The sequence below is a fragment of the Henckelia pumila genome, chromosome 1, assembly GCF_033568475.1.
Source record: "Henckelia pumila isolate YLH828 chromosome 1, ASM3356847v2, whole genome shotgun sequence".
Classification (NCBI taxonomy): Eukaryota; Viridiplantae; Streptophyta; class Magnoliopsida; order Lamiales; family Gesneriaceae; genus Henckelia; species Henckelia pumila.
In genome coordinates this window covers 178345567-178361319 of record NC_133120.1, presented here as the reverse complement: position 1 = coordinate 178361319, position 15753 = coordinate 178345567, and the positions used below count along the sequence as shown (strand labels likewise).

The following is a 15753-nucleotide window of genomic DNA, read 5'->3' as shown; positions in this document are numbered from 1 at the left end:
TTGGCAGTATAGAGCAGACTATAGGCGTGGACCTAGAGTTGGTAGTGCTAGCACTGATTTGAGGTACGAAAGTACTGTTCGAGATATCCTGATTGAGTATGCATGTATTATGTGACTGCATGGTTTATATGTCATTGATTTATGCTGCATTCATTTGCATACTGAGCTATCTCCTTCGAGATGTCTGTTAATAGGGTTTTTCCCTATCCTGTTAGTGGTTGGACTTCCATCGATTTGGCTCCGGCATATCCACTGGTATTATGGTATGGGAGCCACCTCCTGAAGCGACGGCACAGTGTGCTACATACCAGGGCCCGGTCTGTCTCTGTTATCTGATCCTTGACCTCGAGTTCATAGGGAGTTCACTTTGCATGCATGTATACTCATACTCTCGTACTGAGCGTTTTATGCTCACGTCTCGTACTTTGTGTTTCTAGACACCCTATTCCATGGGGCAAGTTTGCGATTGGACGAGGCGGGTGGATCCAAGAGGGGCTAGGCAGTGGTTGGCCAGCTGGATCTTCGCCTAGGTTTTATTCTATTGTTATTGGATTGATACAGCTGTTCGATTTGGTTGTATAATATTTGGGTATTTACAGATTCCTTTACTTGGAATTGTATAATGTCTATGGTTTTCGTAGTTTTATTCTGATATCCGTTTAAATAAGTTAATTGCATGCTTAAGTTCTGTTTTGTAGGTGATCCAAGTAATGGTCACTACATGATTGCTCGTAGGGAATTATAACAAGAGCTATCTCCGCTAATCCCGGAATAGTTGGTGTCAAGTGAATTAATTCACCAAAAGTATTATCTCAAAATATTTTATGAATTTTAATTAAACCATACGAGTACCCAAGCAATTTTGAATGTCAAAATTAAAATTTTAAAACTTTCGCTGCATCTTGGGAACGAAAAAAACGGTACTCCAACAGAATATTGATACTTTTTATCACTAATATGTAAATGAGTAAGGTATAGATTTAAGATTTGATCTATTGTTTGATTGTAACAATAAAACTATAATCGAAATCTATAGATTTGAAATCATTAATCCAAACACAAATAAATTCGTAAAACTTTGATAACCAAATGATTAACAAAATATTATTTGATTTCGGGGTTTAGTCGAGTGATTCAACTCTCTAGTTATTTGCCATTACTCTTTAACAACAGGGTCGGTGACTTGTTTATTGTAAATTGATCAAAATAGCAATTTTATTTTTATTTTTAGATTTTTTAAAAAATGTGTTTCATGATTATTGGATAATTTAATGCATGCTCGATTATACTTTTGGAAAAAGATATTTATTTATTTTATTATAGATATAATGCCGTTAAAAAATAATTGTTACTGAAGTTGTTTGTATTGATGAATTTAAGATGATGGATAAATCTGTTGATCTCAAATTCATTAACTTGCTGGATAAACAAATTTGAATTGAATTTCGAATCCTCCACGTATCAAATTATGCAATTTCAATAATAATAATAATAGTAATTGTGGGTGAGTTGAAATACAGTCAAGAGACGTGTCATTTGAAATAAATCCATCAAATCGTTCCTCAAATGAAATATATTTATCCAAGCACAACCTTAAAAAGAATAGTAGGTTTTTTATGAGACGAACTCATAGATTTATATTCACGAAACGGATTGACCCAATCATATCTGAAGTGAAAAGTAATAGTTTTGACATAAAAAAATAATATGTTTTTATTGATATTAGATTTGTATCACAAAATTGACTCGTGAGATAATTTTATGGAAGTTTTTGTGAAGGAAAATATTCAACCAAGAGAAGGGTCTGTAGAGTTTCCTAAGGTGTTTTTCGGATTGTGGTTACATGATTTGGCTTGACGGAATTGATTTGAGAACTTGATTTAAAACTTAGATCTAAAACAACATCAATATTGGATAAATTTGAAATACATTAAAACATATTAAATTGGTATTAAAAAAACATCCAAACAGTCAAAATGGACATGAGAAATCACAGATTTAAAAATATTCGATTGCAAATGCCTCAAATCAGACACTTGATGAACTATGCTCAAACCAGCAACCACCACCAAAGGGGATAAATGATGAAACACAAGCCAAACTTTTCCAGATCACCAGGCAATATATCAGGCAAATACGATTTTTTCTTTGCTTTGAATGAATACTTGTGTAGTTCTCATCCGCATTAGCTATGCTGAAAGGGAAGCACTGATTGACAAACAAAATAAGACAAAATCGTGGGAGAAACAGTACAGAAATTTACGAAGAACGTAACAAGGCAGCATGCCCTTTTCGATTTTCAGCTACTTAAAGGACTAAAACCTAGCAGAAAATGGTGCTGGATTAACTTTTGGAGGATTATCCAACACCATGTCCACAATCATTTCCGCAGTCCCCAAAGCCTGTAAGAGTCGAGCAATTTGCATGTGAGACTTCCATCACGTCTAAAACAACTACTGGTAAGACGACAATTGATCAATCAAGTCTAAAGAAAGTCCGGGATAATTAAATCTTGCGATGCAAAAAACAGTGGACTAAAGTAGTGTATGGGAGAGCTTCTAGGAAGCACTTCTCAACTTCTCCTTAACAAAATTTCACAAATTTTCAAAATTTGTTATGAAAAAGCTGAGAAGTGCTTCCTAGAAGCTTTCCCAAACACTACCTAAGAACAGGATAGTTACCAGTGAGAGTCCTTCTCCTTCATGTCCAGCAGCAATAAACAAGTTTGACAATCCTGGCACAGGTCCAAGCACCGGCTTTCCACCGGGCACTGGTACCGTACAATTAAAGATAAGAAGGTAGATCACTTGGTAATAACTTAAAATACTGACATGCATGAGATGAGGTCATAATGAACAGTTTTTGTTCATCAAATACTTACTGTAAGGTCTTAGTCCCACTCTTACTTCTCGGCTTTTGCTCAAATCTTTAAGAGACATTTTTGTTAGTGAGGGAAAGAATTCTCCTGCCCGTTCCCATATCCGATTGATAATAGATTCATCAACCTCTGTGCTGAACCCGACAAGCTGACGGCTGCTTCCTGGAAGAACAGAGCAGATTAAGGAAAGCAGAAGTAAGCAACTCTTGTTTATTTCTTTGTAGCCAGACCAGGCGGCGTATGGAGAATTACACAAATCCTCCTAATGAAGTTTATTCTATGAAGTGAAACTCATGTGAGTTTGGTGATGGCTCGAGGACCATCTTATTTCACAAGTGTAGTTCCAGAATCAACTTTATACTAATATTTCTCAGCATACTGAATTTGCCAACCTAATCCGATGAAACTCACATTGGGTAGGATTAAAAGTTTACAAAGCATTACCAGGGTCAAGTATAAAGACGATACTATTCAATTTTGTGATTAGTTTTACCGATCATGGAAAGTGAAAAATGCATATTCAACTCTGTCTTCTCCAATAAACAAATGCTGGCCACAGCCTAATTTCACCATGTGACCACACAGATGATCTGTTTGTTAGTTTATTTACACATAAATCTGTTTTTTCTGTGTCATCGAGCTGACAAAAAGAACGAAGTGTGTACAAGAAAACTTAAAAGTTCAAGAATTACCAAGAACAAGCCTTCCCGACATGTCCATGGTGGCTGTCATTGAAATAGAAGAAGTGTTTGCATCATCTCCGATCTCTGATTCTAATTTTGTAGATCTTATGGTTGCCAATTCATGATTGCCATACCCCACCTCCATAAGCCCATGATTCAGAGTCAAGGACTTGAAATTCTCGAGAACGAGCAGGTGACCCTGTCGTATAAATCACAAAGCATCGAGCAGTTTCGTTTATTCCCCTAAAATAATTTAATCTGGATACTGATACATAATATCTTCTCAATTCCTAAAACAGTTAGGATAAATTAAACGTTGAAAGAAAAAAAAGAAAATAATAGGAAGCAAGACAGAGAGGTTCCAGGACTTCAAACTGTACTCTGTATATGCTATCTTGAAACTAAAAGTCTCTGAGTAAAACATGGCAGGAACAGAACAATGCAAAATAAACATCAAACCTATATACGAAACCTCACCTTACGAGGCTTTACTGGGAAATTCATTTCAATTTCTGAATTTTTCAATAGCTCGTGTATCAAAGAACCAGTCCAACAGCCTGCTGCCATGACTACAGCTTTCTTACTGAACAAAGTATTCTTGGAAGTCTGAACTGCCTCAATCTTTCCGCTACTCTCGGACCTAAACTTAATTATAATAGAATTCTTATGATGTCTGGCACTAGTCAAGATCCAAAGCAAAAGTATACACTATCATTGCTTGTATAGATAATTGTCAGACCTCAGGAAACTGGTCACTGGCTCGTAATAAAACTCAGCATATCTCCCATGTGCAGCATAATATCTGTTACCCTATCAACAAAATCTATAATGATTATATGAATGAAGCACAATTTTTTTAGAGTACGACTTGGGATGTCATACTCGCTTAAAGGAGGGCAAATAAAATGCAACCTTCTCAATAAAAGCCACGGCATGCCGAGCATCTAATTGGCAGTCATCTGGCATAAAAGCTGCACCACATTCCTGTCCAAGATCAAGAGCAGGTTCTTCTGACTTTAAATCATCACTAGACAAGAACTCTGCCCCCAAGCCAGCATCCTTTAGCTGCTCCACCTTTCTCCTCAACACAGAACAGTCCTCTGCAATTCTACCAACTAACAAGCTGCCTTTAAACAAAAAGAAATCAATAATTTGAGTGACATGTCAAAAGTACTTTTACTTGGTTCAAACGTTATGAGGTGCCTAGAAATTACAAAATAATGTTACCCTCAAGTAGAAAAACTCGGACATTCGTAAGCACAACGACCTCATCAAGTATAACGCAAGACATGTATAACCAGACAAGCACTTCTGTTGGAGAAAAACATATCGTAGCGTAATCTCATATTATCATCACAGAGAAGTCAATTCTTCTGCAGTCATGATCAGACATCCAATGTTTTTAACTGTTTGGCTATATGGAATGTAAAGATACCGTGTTAATCTCCATAAAGAAATACGCGAACAACACAGGAAAATTTTGAAGCGAAAAACAAATAATATAAAAAAAATTAGATGCACGAGTCCAATAACAGGCATAGAATTCAATATAAGACATAGCGTGCGAATAAAAGAAAATGCTAATAAAATTTACAGAGACATATATACTCTAACCAACAGGATACAAAATAATTGTGCAAAATCTTGGCAAAGAAAAAAAAAAGCACTCCAAGAAATTGATCATTTATTATCACCTGTCTTTTTCCATCCAAGTTCCTGTAAGGGATCCGTGCCTCGACTTTGGATGGTTGCAGCTAGAGCTTCCCACAGTTGGTGGCTTCTTATAGCTAAATCCCATTTTTCACTCCCGGGTATCTTGTGAACCCTCCAAATGTAACCCTGCCCTAAATACGAGACCAAGCACAAATACCATATAAATATATTAGATCATAAATGATGATAGCCAACTAATACGTAGAATCTTAATAAATATATATAACATAAATTCAAACTAATTTATTTATAATCAAAACAGGGGAATATAAATGAGTATTGATTTCAAGAATTCGCAAAATGGTTTTTAGATGATGTCCAACAAATTCAAATCATGAGCTTAAACTCGCCAACATGCAAAATAATCACATCGTCAACTCATACATATACATACATATATATTGCAAAAGTTCATTTTCCTGTGATTAAAAAAAGCAAGGAAAATGGAAAGTTACCTGCACCGGTGGCGCCGGCGCAAGGGATCGCGGCGTCGACGAGGGCCACAGAGAGATTAGAATGGAGGAGGAAATGGCGGGCGATGGTCAGCCCGATTATACCCGCTCCGACGATGACTACGTCGAATGTGAGTGAGCTTGAGTCCGGGACCCGAACCGACCCGGCCGGTTCGGGCATAATCGTAGTTCTCCTGCTGCTGAAAATCGAAGCTGAAGATGGGAAGGGGGGACTCGGGTCGTTGAAATGATTGCCAAGTGTTCCCATATTGGCGGAAGAATGCGCGGAGAAACGTGGCGGGGCGACGCCGTGAAGGTTCAAGCTGAGAGCTGAGGCCGCCATTTGTGGGCAAGTGTTAACCGGAGAGTTTGGGAACTTTACAAGTCGATTGAATCTGAAAGTCAAACTGACCAATTTTAATGCAAAAAGTTGAATCTTTGGTTGTACTTATACTTTGGCAAACCCCACCTACTAAATTTAAGTTCTGGTGTTAGACGCCGTGCATGGATGTTTTAGAATCAAAAGCAATACAATATATTGGACGAAAGACCTTCTTACTTTTCAAGGAAACCACTCCATCTTCTCCTTAATAGCTGGGATTCCCCAAAAGAAAGGAAAAGCTTGAGCTCTCTGTATCATCAATTGACTGCAAAAGCGTAGATTCTTAGTCGAGATTCGAACTGTTCAACCGCGGCTTGGATAACGAGAAAGGGAATCTGCTTTTCACATTTATATAAATCCTAACAACTATCCAAGCTCTACTTTATGCCAGTACTTGATCGATCGGTGAAGTTCTCTTATTTGAATAACCCATCAATGCCGCACTCCCTGCTCTAACCGCGCCCAACCGCTACCAGCCATCAGAACAATTCGGACGAGCCACACGAAATAATCCTTTCTTTTCCAAAATTTGGAAGCTCAATAATTGGTCAAAAGTCATTAGCCTAACACAACATATTAAAAGTGATAAAGAATACATGAGAGTATTGAATGTGATTAAATATAATAAAATGTAATAGATTTTTTATATAAGATCTTAAAAGTTGAAATTTAATATATTTTTTATTGAATAAATGTAATTGATTTTTTGTTGAGATAATGAAATATTTAATATAGTTTTTTGAGAATAATACCTAAAATTGATCCCCATTGTTTACTCATTTTCCCATTTTTGTCACTTAAATTTTTCTTGTGCTAATTATGTCCATTGTTTTTAAAATTTTGTCTTGAAATTATCCCTGAAATTGTGCAGTTCCTATACCATTGTTCTTTATTTTATTTTATTTTTTTAGCCCATCATGCTTCCATAAAATAAATTAAGACTATTCCTTTCACCAGAATGCTGCCAGGTTATATCCATCGGGTTTTACAGATTGTTCCTCACAACCTAACCACATGATCGCAATCGATGGTTCCTGTCGTAGATTCTTTCAGCAACACTCAACACAGCTCTGTTTCGTTTCCTACCTCAAAACGTACAATAATAGACTTAATTTGTGAATTAAAACAACATGACAGTGAAGAACATGGAATTTTATTAAAACATACAGAATATTATTACATTAGTAACTTTTCCTTGAGGAAGATATTAATTGTTTAACTACTTATAGTAGCGAAAATTACAAAACACATAAAGTAGAGTGAGAAAATATTACAATTTTATTTTGAAGAAAAATGAAGAGAATGGTCAATGCCTTCATCTTCCAACTGCTTGATTTTTATAGAGCTCCTTCACGGATTTGAAATTTGTACTTCAACCTTGCTCACGTTTTTACATTATTGCAGGTTAGTTGTTCTCTTGACTTACTATTGCACCTTCTTTTGTCAAGTGGTCCTGAGTGATCCATCCCATCTAGTGGTGGTTGGTTCACATTTTTCTTTTATTTTCGTCGGGGTATCTTTGGCTTTTGAGGTCCCCGAGGAAAATAATTTTTGTGTGAGCCTTCCCACTTGGATTTGTTTTTGCAACATGTTTTCGATCAGATCTTGGTCGAAAACCCTTCCCGAATTCTGGTTCTTTTTTGTTTGGGTTGTCCTGTGCAGATTTTTTTAATCCATCTTCCCTCGTAAGCCGTGTTGCAAAATTTACTTCGAGTTTTTTTCAACCTCGGTAACTTGTTGTTCCACAAAAGATTTTGTTTCTTTTCAAATGTATCTTCGGCAAATCCTATAGTTTTTCATGTCATCATGTTTAACAAGAATGATCGTTAATTGAATTTTGTTAAAATTTGAACTGGAAACAAGGGGTGTTTCTTCTATTGAAGGGTCCTTAATAAATTTTTGAGTATTTACGTCCTGCCTCCTAATTTTGATGAAGTGAAAGGCTTCATGTGAGTCTTTCCCAGCTGTTTGTGATGTTTTACTGGAAAATATAGTTCTTATCTCCTCTAGACAAATAGTCATTATTTGCCCAAGTTTCATGAACTGATTCCTAGATCCATTTTAGTAACAATGTTATCTTCGAAAAATCTGGTGAGGTGGTATAAACTGAGGCAAGTGCCTCAAAATCATACCGTAGTTTAACTTCTTTTGGATGGGTGTTGGGGTTTCATCCACATCGATGGATTTTTTACTGGAACATCAACCCGACTTGTAGCGGGATTAATTCCTACTCTTGTTTTTAATTTCTCCCAAGTTTGTTTATATACCTGAAATGGAGAAATTATAGTTTCGCTAGTATCAATCTTAGTTTTCCCTTGTCAGTTTGAGTTCTAAGGTTGATCTCGCCCTTTTCAATTTTTGAGGTAAAGGGTGGACTTGATGACTCGAGATAAAGATTTAAAGCCTCAATTTTTTTTTTTTGGGTTGACTCATCCGAAAATGATCCTGACTTAGAACTTGTGCTAGGGGTACTTGAATCCCCTGCTCCAGATGTACAGTCTTATACTAAAAAACTATCCTTTTGTGAAACCAGTGGTTTCTCAATAGCCTGGAGGATCTTCTTTTGTAATACATACCATAACTAAGTATAAGTGACATGATCGATTTCCACTTGATGGGAAACGGTTGGGGTGTGAATACGTGACTTTTCAAACTGGATGAACTATAGCAGTTGACCCCTTAAGATGCTAAATTATGTTCAGTTGAGGTTGATCAATTGAACTGCTTCCTTTTTCTTGTGTCTATATTAATCAACCAACTTCAATAAGTGCGAAATGAGGTCGACTAACAGATTGAACTTATTCAATATGGAAATGGTTGTGTGTGTGTGTTTAATAGAAAGTAATCAACACAATAATTTATTTCTGGATGTTTGGAGCTAAACTTTCATACATCACCTCTTTTTCCTTCTCGAAAGGATTCACTATAGAATACTTTGATTTATACAAGTAATTTGCACAGACCCATTCCAAGACTAGGACTTACCCAACTTCCTATCTCAGAACTCTTAGACTTAACTCAATAACTCATCCCTCGACTGATTTTTGTTACAACGAGGTTTGCAAAACCTCAACTGATAAGCTAATACAACTTGACTGGTCGTCTTCAGCTGACTTTATAACACTTGTATTATAACTCAGAACTTTACACAATATGATCCTAACTGATATGATATACTTGAGGCGTATGCATGTGTTCTTCGGCTCTTGACATAATATTTGAGGTAAGCTTGAACTCCTCAACTGAATGTCTGCGAGTAAACTGAAAGTTTTTAGTTTACCTCTTGATAACATGAATGTGTTTTGTGAGTTATTCTTAGATCCGAAAGCTTCTTCAAACTGACTTTGATTATATAAGAGAATTGTAATGGCTCTTTCAAGTCAAATTGTAGCTATTATCTTGTCTTGTCTGCTACTTCTTACTTCTCTAACACGAAGGTACATTGTTGCACTTTGTATCTCGGTGGTGTTAGCTAAGTACGGAAAACTCTTATACAAATAGAGGTATACTAATATCTTCAGTTTGGGTGAGAATTCTGGGTAGGTAAACTGTATGGACCATATAGCAGTTTGGGTCGAGAAAAATTTACTCATATAGTTTAGCTTGTGGACTAGTTAGCTCAGTCTGGTTGTCTTGACCTATGATGATTTCAGTTTGACGTTTTTCAAAGTCAACTTAGTTTCAGTCTGACTTGTGAATTTGTACAGTTTACGTCTTCGATTTGTCTTGTAGAGAAATTCATTTTACTTCAAGATTTTGCCTATATTATTTTGTCAACACCAAAATCATAAATGTTCCAACAATTTCCTATTTTTTCGTGTTGGATAAATCTTAGCATGAAACTTAATCTTCGAGTAAATCAATTTTTTTTGAATTCTTCAATACTTGACTGATTTTTATTTCTGCTCTAGTACTCTTAAGCTTATGTATCTTTAATATATTAAAAATTTCTTCCTTTTTGTAAGTATAACATTCCCCTCACTGGGTGATGTCTCACTGATCCAGATGTGAGAACTAAACTTGAATGCATCATCTACCTCGACTGATATTCTTGTTGGAATTTGGTTTGCTCAATCTATATTCATTCCCCTCAACTGATGCGTAGCTTTGGGAAAGCTTATCTTCCCTCTGACATGATTCTCCCTCAATCTTTGTCTGGAAAGCATTGGTTAGATCAAGAGGGTTGAACTATCTAGTTGCGACTACTCTGACTGTTGTCTAATAATCTTCAGTTCTGCGAGGGAAGTTCAGGCGTGATACCATTTGGGCTTTACCCCAGTTGACCTTTTGTCTCATTATAAAAAATGGTCTTCAGTTCCTGTCACCTGCAAGCACAAAAATATGCAGTGGTCCTCATACCTATTTGGGTCCTAAATGGATTAGTCTTTTAAGAATCCATACTTGGATCAACCTAACTGGTCGACCATTAGCAGTTTTACAATGATATTGTGCATAAACAGGTGTGTATGTGTGATGTGTGTGATATGAATATTGTTAGAACCTAATGGGAGGAGGGGGGGGGGGGGATTTAGGTTCTATTGGCAACTTTAGCAATTTAAAGCAATTATGCAAATACGCAAGCAGAAGACTTAAATCAATTAAAAATAAATGCGGTAAATAAATGCGTAATATAAATAAAGCAGTAAAAGGGATAAGAGATGTTTATGGAAGTTCGACGATAAATCGTCTACGTCTCCCCTTCTTGGTTAAGATCGATTAAACAAGGATCCACTAGCACTTCAAATGTTTTGGCCTTGATGGCTCCAAGGATAGTCGTACAACTCAACACAACCACCGCGCCGATAAAACACAAACACTTGGCCTTAAGGGCTCCAAGGATAGCCACAACACTCTCACAATATACTCGGCTTCACACACGAGTGTTTATAACAATCGAACAACCAACTCACAAATGATCTTATACAAACAACCCTCAATTTGAATATATCGCACAAATATCACTTGAACACTTGATGGAGAGGATATTTCTTGTAAAGAAGAGAGGAGATGAATTGGTGGTTTGAAATGGCTTCAAATGACATGTATTTATAGTTGCCAATCCGAACTGGTTCGGGGGATCCGAACTCGTCTTCGGGTTGTCCGAATGGCTGCATTAAATTCATTCCGGCAAATTTATTTCGAAAAAATCTTCAGTGGCCGTAAAGTAGTTCGGGTCCTCCGAACTTGGTTTCGGGTCGTCTGAAGTGAGCATTTCGTGGCCTCCGAGAGTGCCTTTGAGCAATATTAAATTTCAAGAAATTCTTCGGGCCGTCCGAACTGGCTTCGGGTCATCCGAACTATTATTTTGTGGCCTCCGATCTGATCCTCCGAACATATTTAAGTTTTTAATATTCTTCGGGTGGTCCGAACCATCTTTGGGTCCTCCGAACCTGGGCAAATTCGAACCCTTAAAATTTTTATCTCCAATTTTTGATTATCGGTTCTTGCTTCCAATATTGTTCATACTCAAAAGTATTATTATCTGCAAATTTCTCACTTTAAACTGTTAGTAACGATTAACCGAGTTTTGTAATCATCAAAACATATTAATTTGAGACTTGCTAATGCATTAAAAACATTAATCTCATTACACGAGATTTGTATGCGTTTAAGGCGTAACAATCTCCCCCTTTTTGATGATCATAAAACTTGGTTAAATAGGAAAAATAAAATATAAACAATAGAGCAATAATAGTAAATTTTAAACAATTTAATCAAATATTGTTTAAGCATTAAATATTAAAACTCCCCCTCAATTTATTATTTAATTATTTAACCAAATTAATTCTCTCTTTTTTTGCGATAATCAAAAAGCAATTAATAAAAGACGAGAAAATTAAAATACACAATAATTTCATTTAAACTAATTTTGAAATTTTACATATAAAGCATAAACAAGTACAACTTAAAATGCAAAATAAAATCTAAGAGTCATCATCGTGCTGGGCGGAGGATAGCGGGAGAGAAAGTCATCAAAGAGAGTCTCCAACGAGGCAACTCTCATAGTCAGTGCATCCATAGAGGCAGTAGAAGATGCAAAGTGGCTGGCTAGATTCCCTTCAATGCGCTGAAGAGTCTCGAAAAGACAATCAGATTGATGAGCGGGATTAGCAGAAATCTCGGGAATCTCAAATGGAAGCTCGCCAAGATTGGCTGGAAAAGACTGAAAGCCAGAAGATGAAGGTCCTTCTTCTACAGGCGGCCCATTGGGAAAGCCCTTAGCCTGAGAGGTGGGTGAAAGACTCGAATAAGAAAGTGAAAAGTGTTTGTCCGGAAGATATTTTTTAAAGGAACGAGTTGGGTCATTAACCCAACGAGAAAAGACAGGATTCCAAGATAGTTCCATCTTGGTAATCGTAGAATGGTTGAAAGTATGAAAATCAGAAATGGAAAAAGGAGTTAAGCCAACAAAAGAGATGTCAAAATGAGTTAAAATGTGATTGATGACACGAGCAAAAGGTAGAGTAACTTTCCTCGTGGCTTTAGCCGCATTATGCATAGCCTGCATAATGAATCAGGGAAGGTTGAAAGGACGGGAGGAAACGATGTGATAGAGAACATAGAGGTCAAGTTATTTGCAGGTGGAGGAATCTCCACTGCGCGGAATGATAAAAGTGGTGATCAATTTTGGAATGATTTGGTAGTCGGGACGGAGTTGCTTCAAAAGCAGACGATCGTCGGCAACAGTAGCAGGATGACCAAGAATAGTAGAAAGGACCTCATCTCGATCAAAATTGGGATCATCAGTGGGCCATCCCTGACCGAAATAGTTGCTGGGTCCCTCCGTAGGAAGATCAAACCACTTAGCAAAGTTGGAGACAGAAAAGCGAATATGCCGACCCTGGACAATCGTGGCGATATGGAGCTCCTCGCCAAGTTCGAGTTCCAGGTTAGCATAGAACTCGTAAAGTAACTCTGGGAAGATAGAATCTGGAATGGAAGGCAGAAAAAAAGATTCCCAATGCTGGGCAGCAATGAGAGGCAACAACAGCAGATGAGATGTCGCAAGGTAGGTGACATCGAAAATACAACCGGGTAGAATCGGTCGAGTGGGGTAATCGTCCGGGATAGGACGTGAAATAGTAGGTAGGTTGGGATCATGAATAGGGATAGGGCAACTAGAGCTAGATTGAACAAGACGACGTTTGGCAGGCCTTTTGTAGGCTAGATTCCGGAATAAAGAAGAGAAAAGAAGGAATTTTGGGGTGAAGAATTCGGATGGCCCGAGGGGGTATTTATAGCCGAGGCTTCGGATGGTCCGAACGTAGGTTCGAACGGCCTAAAGATGATTACCGAGGTGATAAGTTTTATCTTATCGGACAGGCTGTAATTGGGTTCGGAGGGCCCAAAGTGAGTTCGGATCGTCCGAATAGTTCATTTTGAGTTCGTGACGTCCGAATAATTTCGGAGGACCCGAAGGTAAGACGGTCAAAATTTGAAGTTTTACCGCTCAGAGTTCGGACGGCCCGAAGATACGTTCGGAGGGTACGAACTGGCCGTTTCGGAGGGATTTTTGAAAGTTTTGGACTGAAAAGGCGTGAGGCAGTTTGGGTGGTCCGAACTATGGTTCGGGCAGTCCGAACTGGCCGAAGTCAAAAACTCGAAAATGACCTTAATTTTTTTTTTAATTTTGCAATTTAAGTTAAATAAAATAATTCACATAAAATGTGAGCTTTTTATTTTTGAATAAATATGATGAGTGTATTTTATACACTTAATTTATATATGATTTTAATTGTTAAATGTTTATTTCGAGCAGATTTATGTGATTGTTTTGCTGTTTTTGTGGTTGTAGTAGATTATTGAATTTATTTGGAAAAAAGAGTAAAAGAAGAAATTGAAGAAGAAAATATGGAATTAAAAGAATTAAAAGGAAAGAGAAGAGAAAAGAAAAGAAAAGTTTTGATTTGCAAGGTGAATACATGAGAATATTAATAGCCTAAGAGATGTGGTGCAGCAGCAGAAGATGGATATACATCATGATGATTGATCAGGGGATTTTTTCGTTTCAAAGTTTTCAATGTTTTATGTTTGCATTTTGTTTTCGTTATGCATGCATGTTTTTTTTTCTCTCTCATTTAGGAGTTAGTTGTTTTCTGTTTAGCATTGGGGGCACTGCTAGATTTTAGTTTGGATGATTGCATATCTTTTGTCTTTTATGTTTGTTCATGCATAATGTTATGTGATTGCATATCTTTTGTCTTCTTATGCATGTTGTCGATGGATGAAACCATAAAGGCCAATGATGATTAGGGAGAAGAGTTTTGAAATTGTAGCCTTTGAAATAATAGAGACCTTTGGATTGATTGTGAATATTCCATTGCACTATAGTTAAACCGGTGAAGTGTACTAAGAAAGACAAAGTTTCAGTGGCTAGATCATTGCACGACACTAGGGGTTTAGAAACTCATAATGTGACTTTGTAATTTCATTTGTCTCATTCTACTGATACACTTATGATCCTGGATGAAATTTTTTTCTTTTTGAGTGATACATAGCACACCGTTGAAAAAAGAAAATAAAGAAAATAAAAATGCTCCATTCGAGCTACAGACGAGGGGATTGAAATTCTAATCCTATCTTTAGTTATAACTAAGTTTTCGGACCAAATGGGGTATGCAAAAAAAAAAAGGGGAAAACAGCTCCATCCGGGCTGGACACGGGGATTGAAATCCTAATCCAACCAAGTTCTAGCTAAGTTTGCGGACCAAATGGGGTTGAATGAACCGAGTGTAAAATCCGATGGTGCGTAATTTCTATTTATGGATAATATATTTGTCGTTCTTTAAAAATAAAAATAAAAAAAATTCCAAGGGAGGTGTAAAAGTATATATGACTGGGGAGAACGGGTACATGAGAGAGGAATTTACCCCGATGTTTCAATTAGATCTTTTAGCTCAAGTACACGGGGTCTTTTTGAAGTGCATGACATTGGAGCCGCTACACACAAAATCACGTTCAAATGAAATCTGAAAGGCACATCATGATTTAAATCCAAGGCAGTGAAGTTATCGGAGTCTTGAAGTGTATGGGATCATGCATATGTTAGTATGTTGCATTAGTTTGAAAAATTGTGTCTTCATGTTAGTTTATCACATATTTTGCTCGAGGGCGAGCAAAAGGCTAGTTTAGGGAGGTTGACATGACTCATTTTTACGTGTTTTATTGCATTGTTTTTCATGATTTTGCATTGTTAAGGTCATTCATGTTTAGTTATTGCATATTTGTTTCATTCGGATCATTCCACATGATTTTTGGTTGGTTGTCGGCAAAATATGGAGAAAAGGAAGAGTTTGAGCACATATAAGTGTCGCAAGTATGAATCACAAAGTATTAATGGTCCAAAATTTATTTTTGATTCTATATTATTGATCCAAATCAAATCTCCACCGTTCAGATTGTAGTTTAGGATGTTTAAAGCTGCTGCCAAAATTTCAGCTTAATCCGACGGTTTAAACTTAATTTATGAATTTTACAAAATTATTGTGTGCTGGGACAGCACAGGGCCGCGCCTGAGCCATCATTTCTTACCGCCCGGGAAAACCTCTGATGAAAATTTGGCCCATAACAGTGTACCTCGCACCCGAGCCATCAAATCCCACCGCTTGGGTGCTCTCGCAAAGTTGGAAATGTATATTTTGCGGA

The 15753-nt window shown here is 37.0% G+C and overlaps 1 protein-coding gene across 8 annotated transcripts; it reads right to left on the bottom strand.

The window, feature by feature from the left end:
• Positions 1-1962: 1962 nt before the first annotated feature.
• Positions 1963-6539, bottom strand: LOC140892813 (uncharacterized). 8 transcript variants are annotated; one of them, XM_073301840.1, is made up of 11 exons: positions 6278-6539; positions 5730-6195; positions 5256-5405; positions 4789-4872; positions 4474-4688; positions 4301-4371; positions 4039-4201; positions 3571-3760; positions 2882-3040; positions 2682-2770; positions 1963-2402 (listed from the first exon to the last, which is right to left on the bottom strand). In XM_073301840.1, exons 2-11 carry the CDS (start codon positions 6067-6069, stop codon positions 2316-2318), a joined length of 1548 nt encoding a protein of 515 aa, XP_073157941.1. In that variant the 5' UTR covers positions 6070-6195; positions 6278-6539; the 3' UTR covers positions 1963-2315. The 8 variants fall into 8 exon arrangements, with proteins under 8 accessions (XP_073157941.1, XP_073157957.1, XP_073157935.1 ...); XM_073301856.1 differs by having other exon boundaries at positions 5730-6121; XM_073301834.1 differs by having other exon boundaries at positions 5730-6198; positions 6286-6539.
• Positions 6540-15753: the final 9214 nt, after the last annotated feature.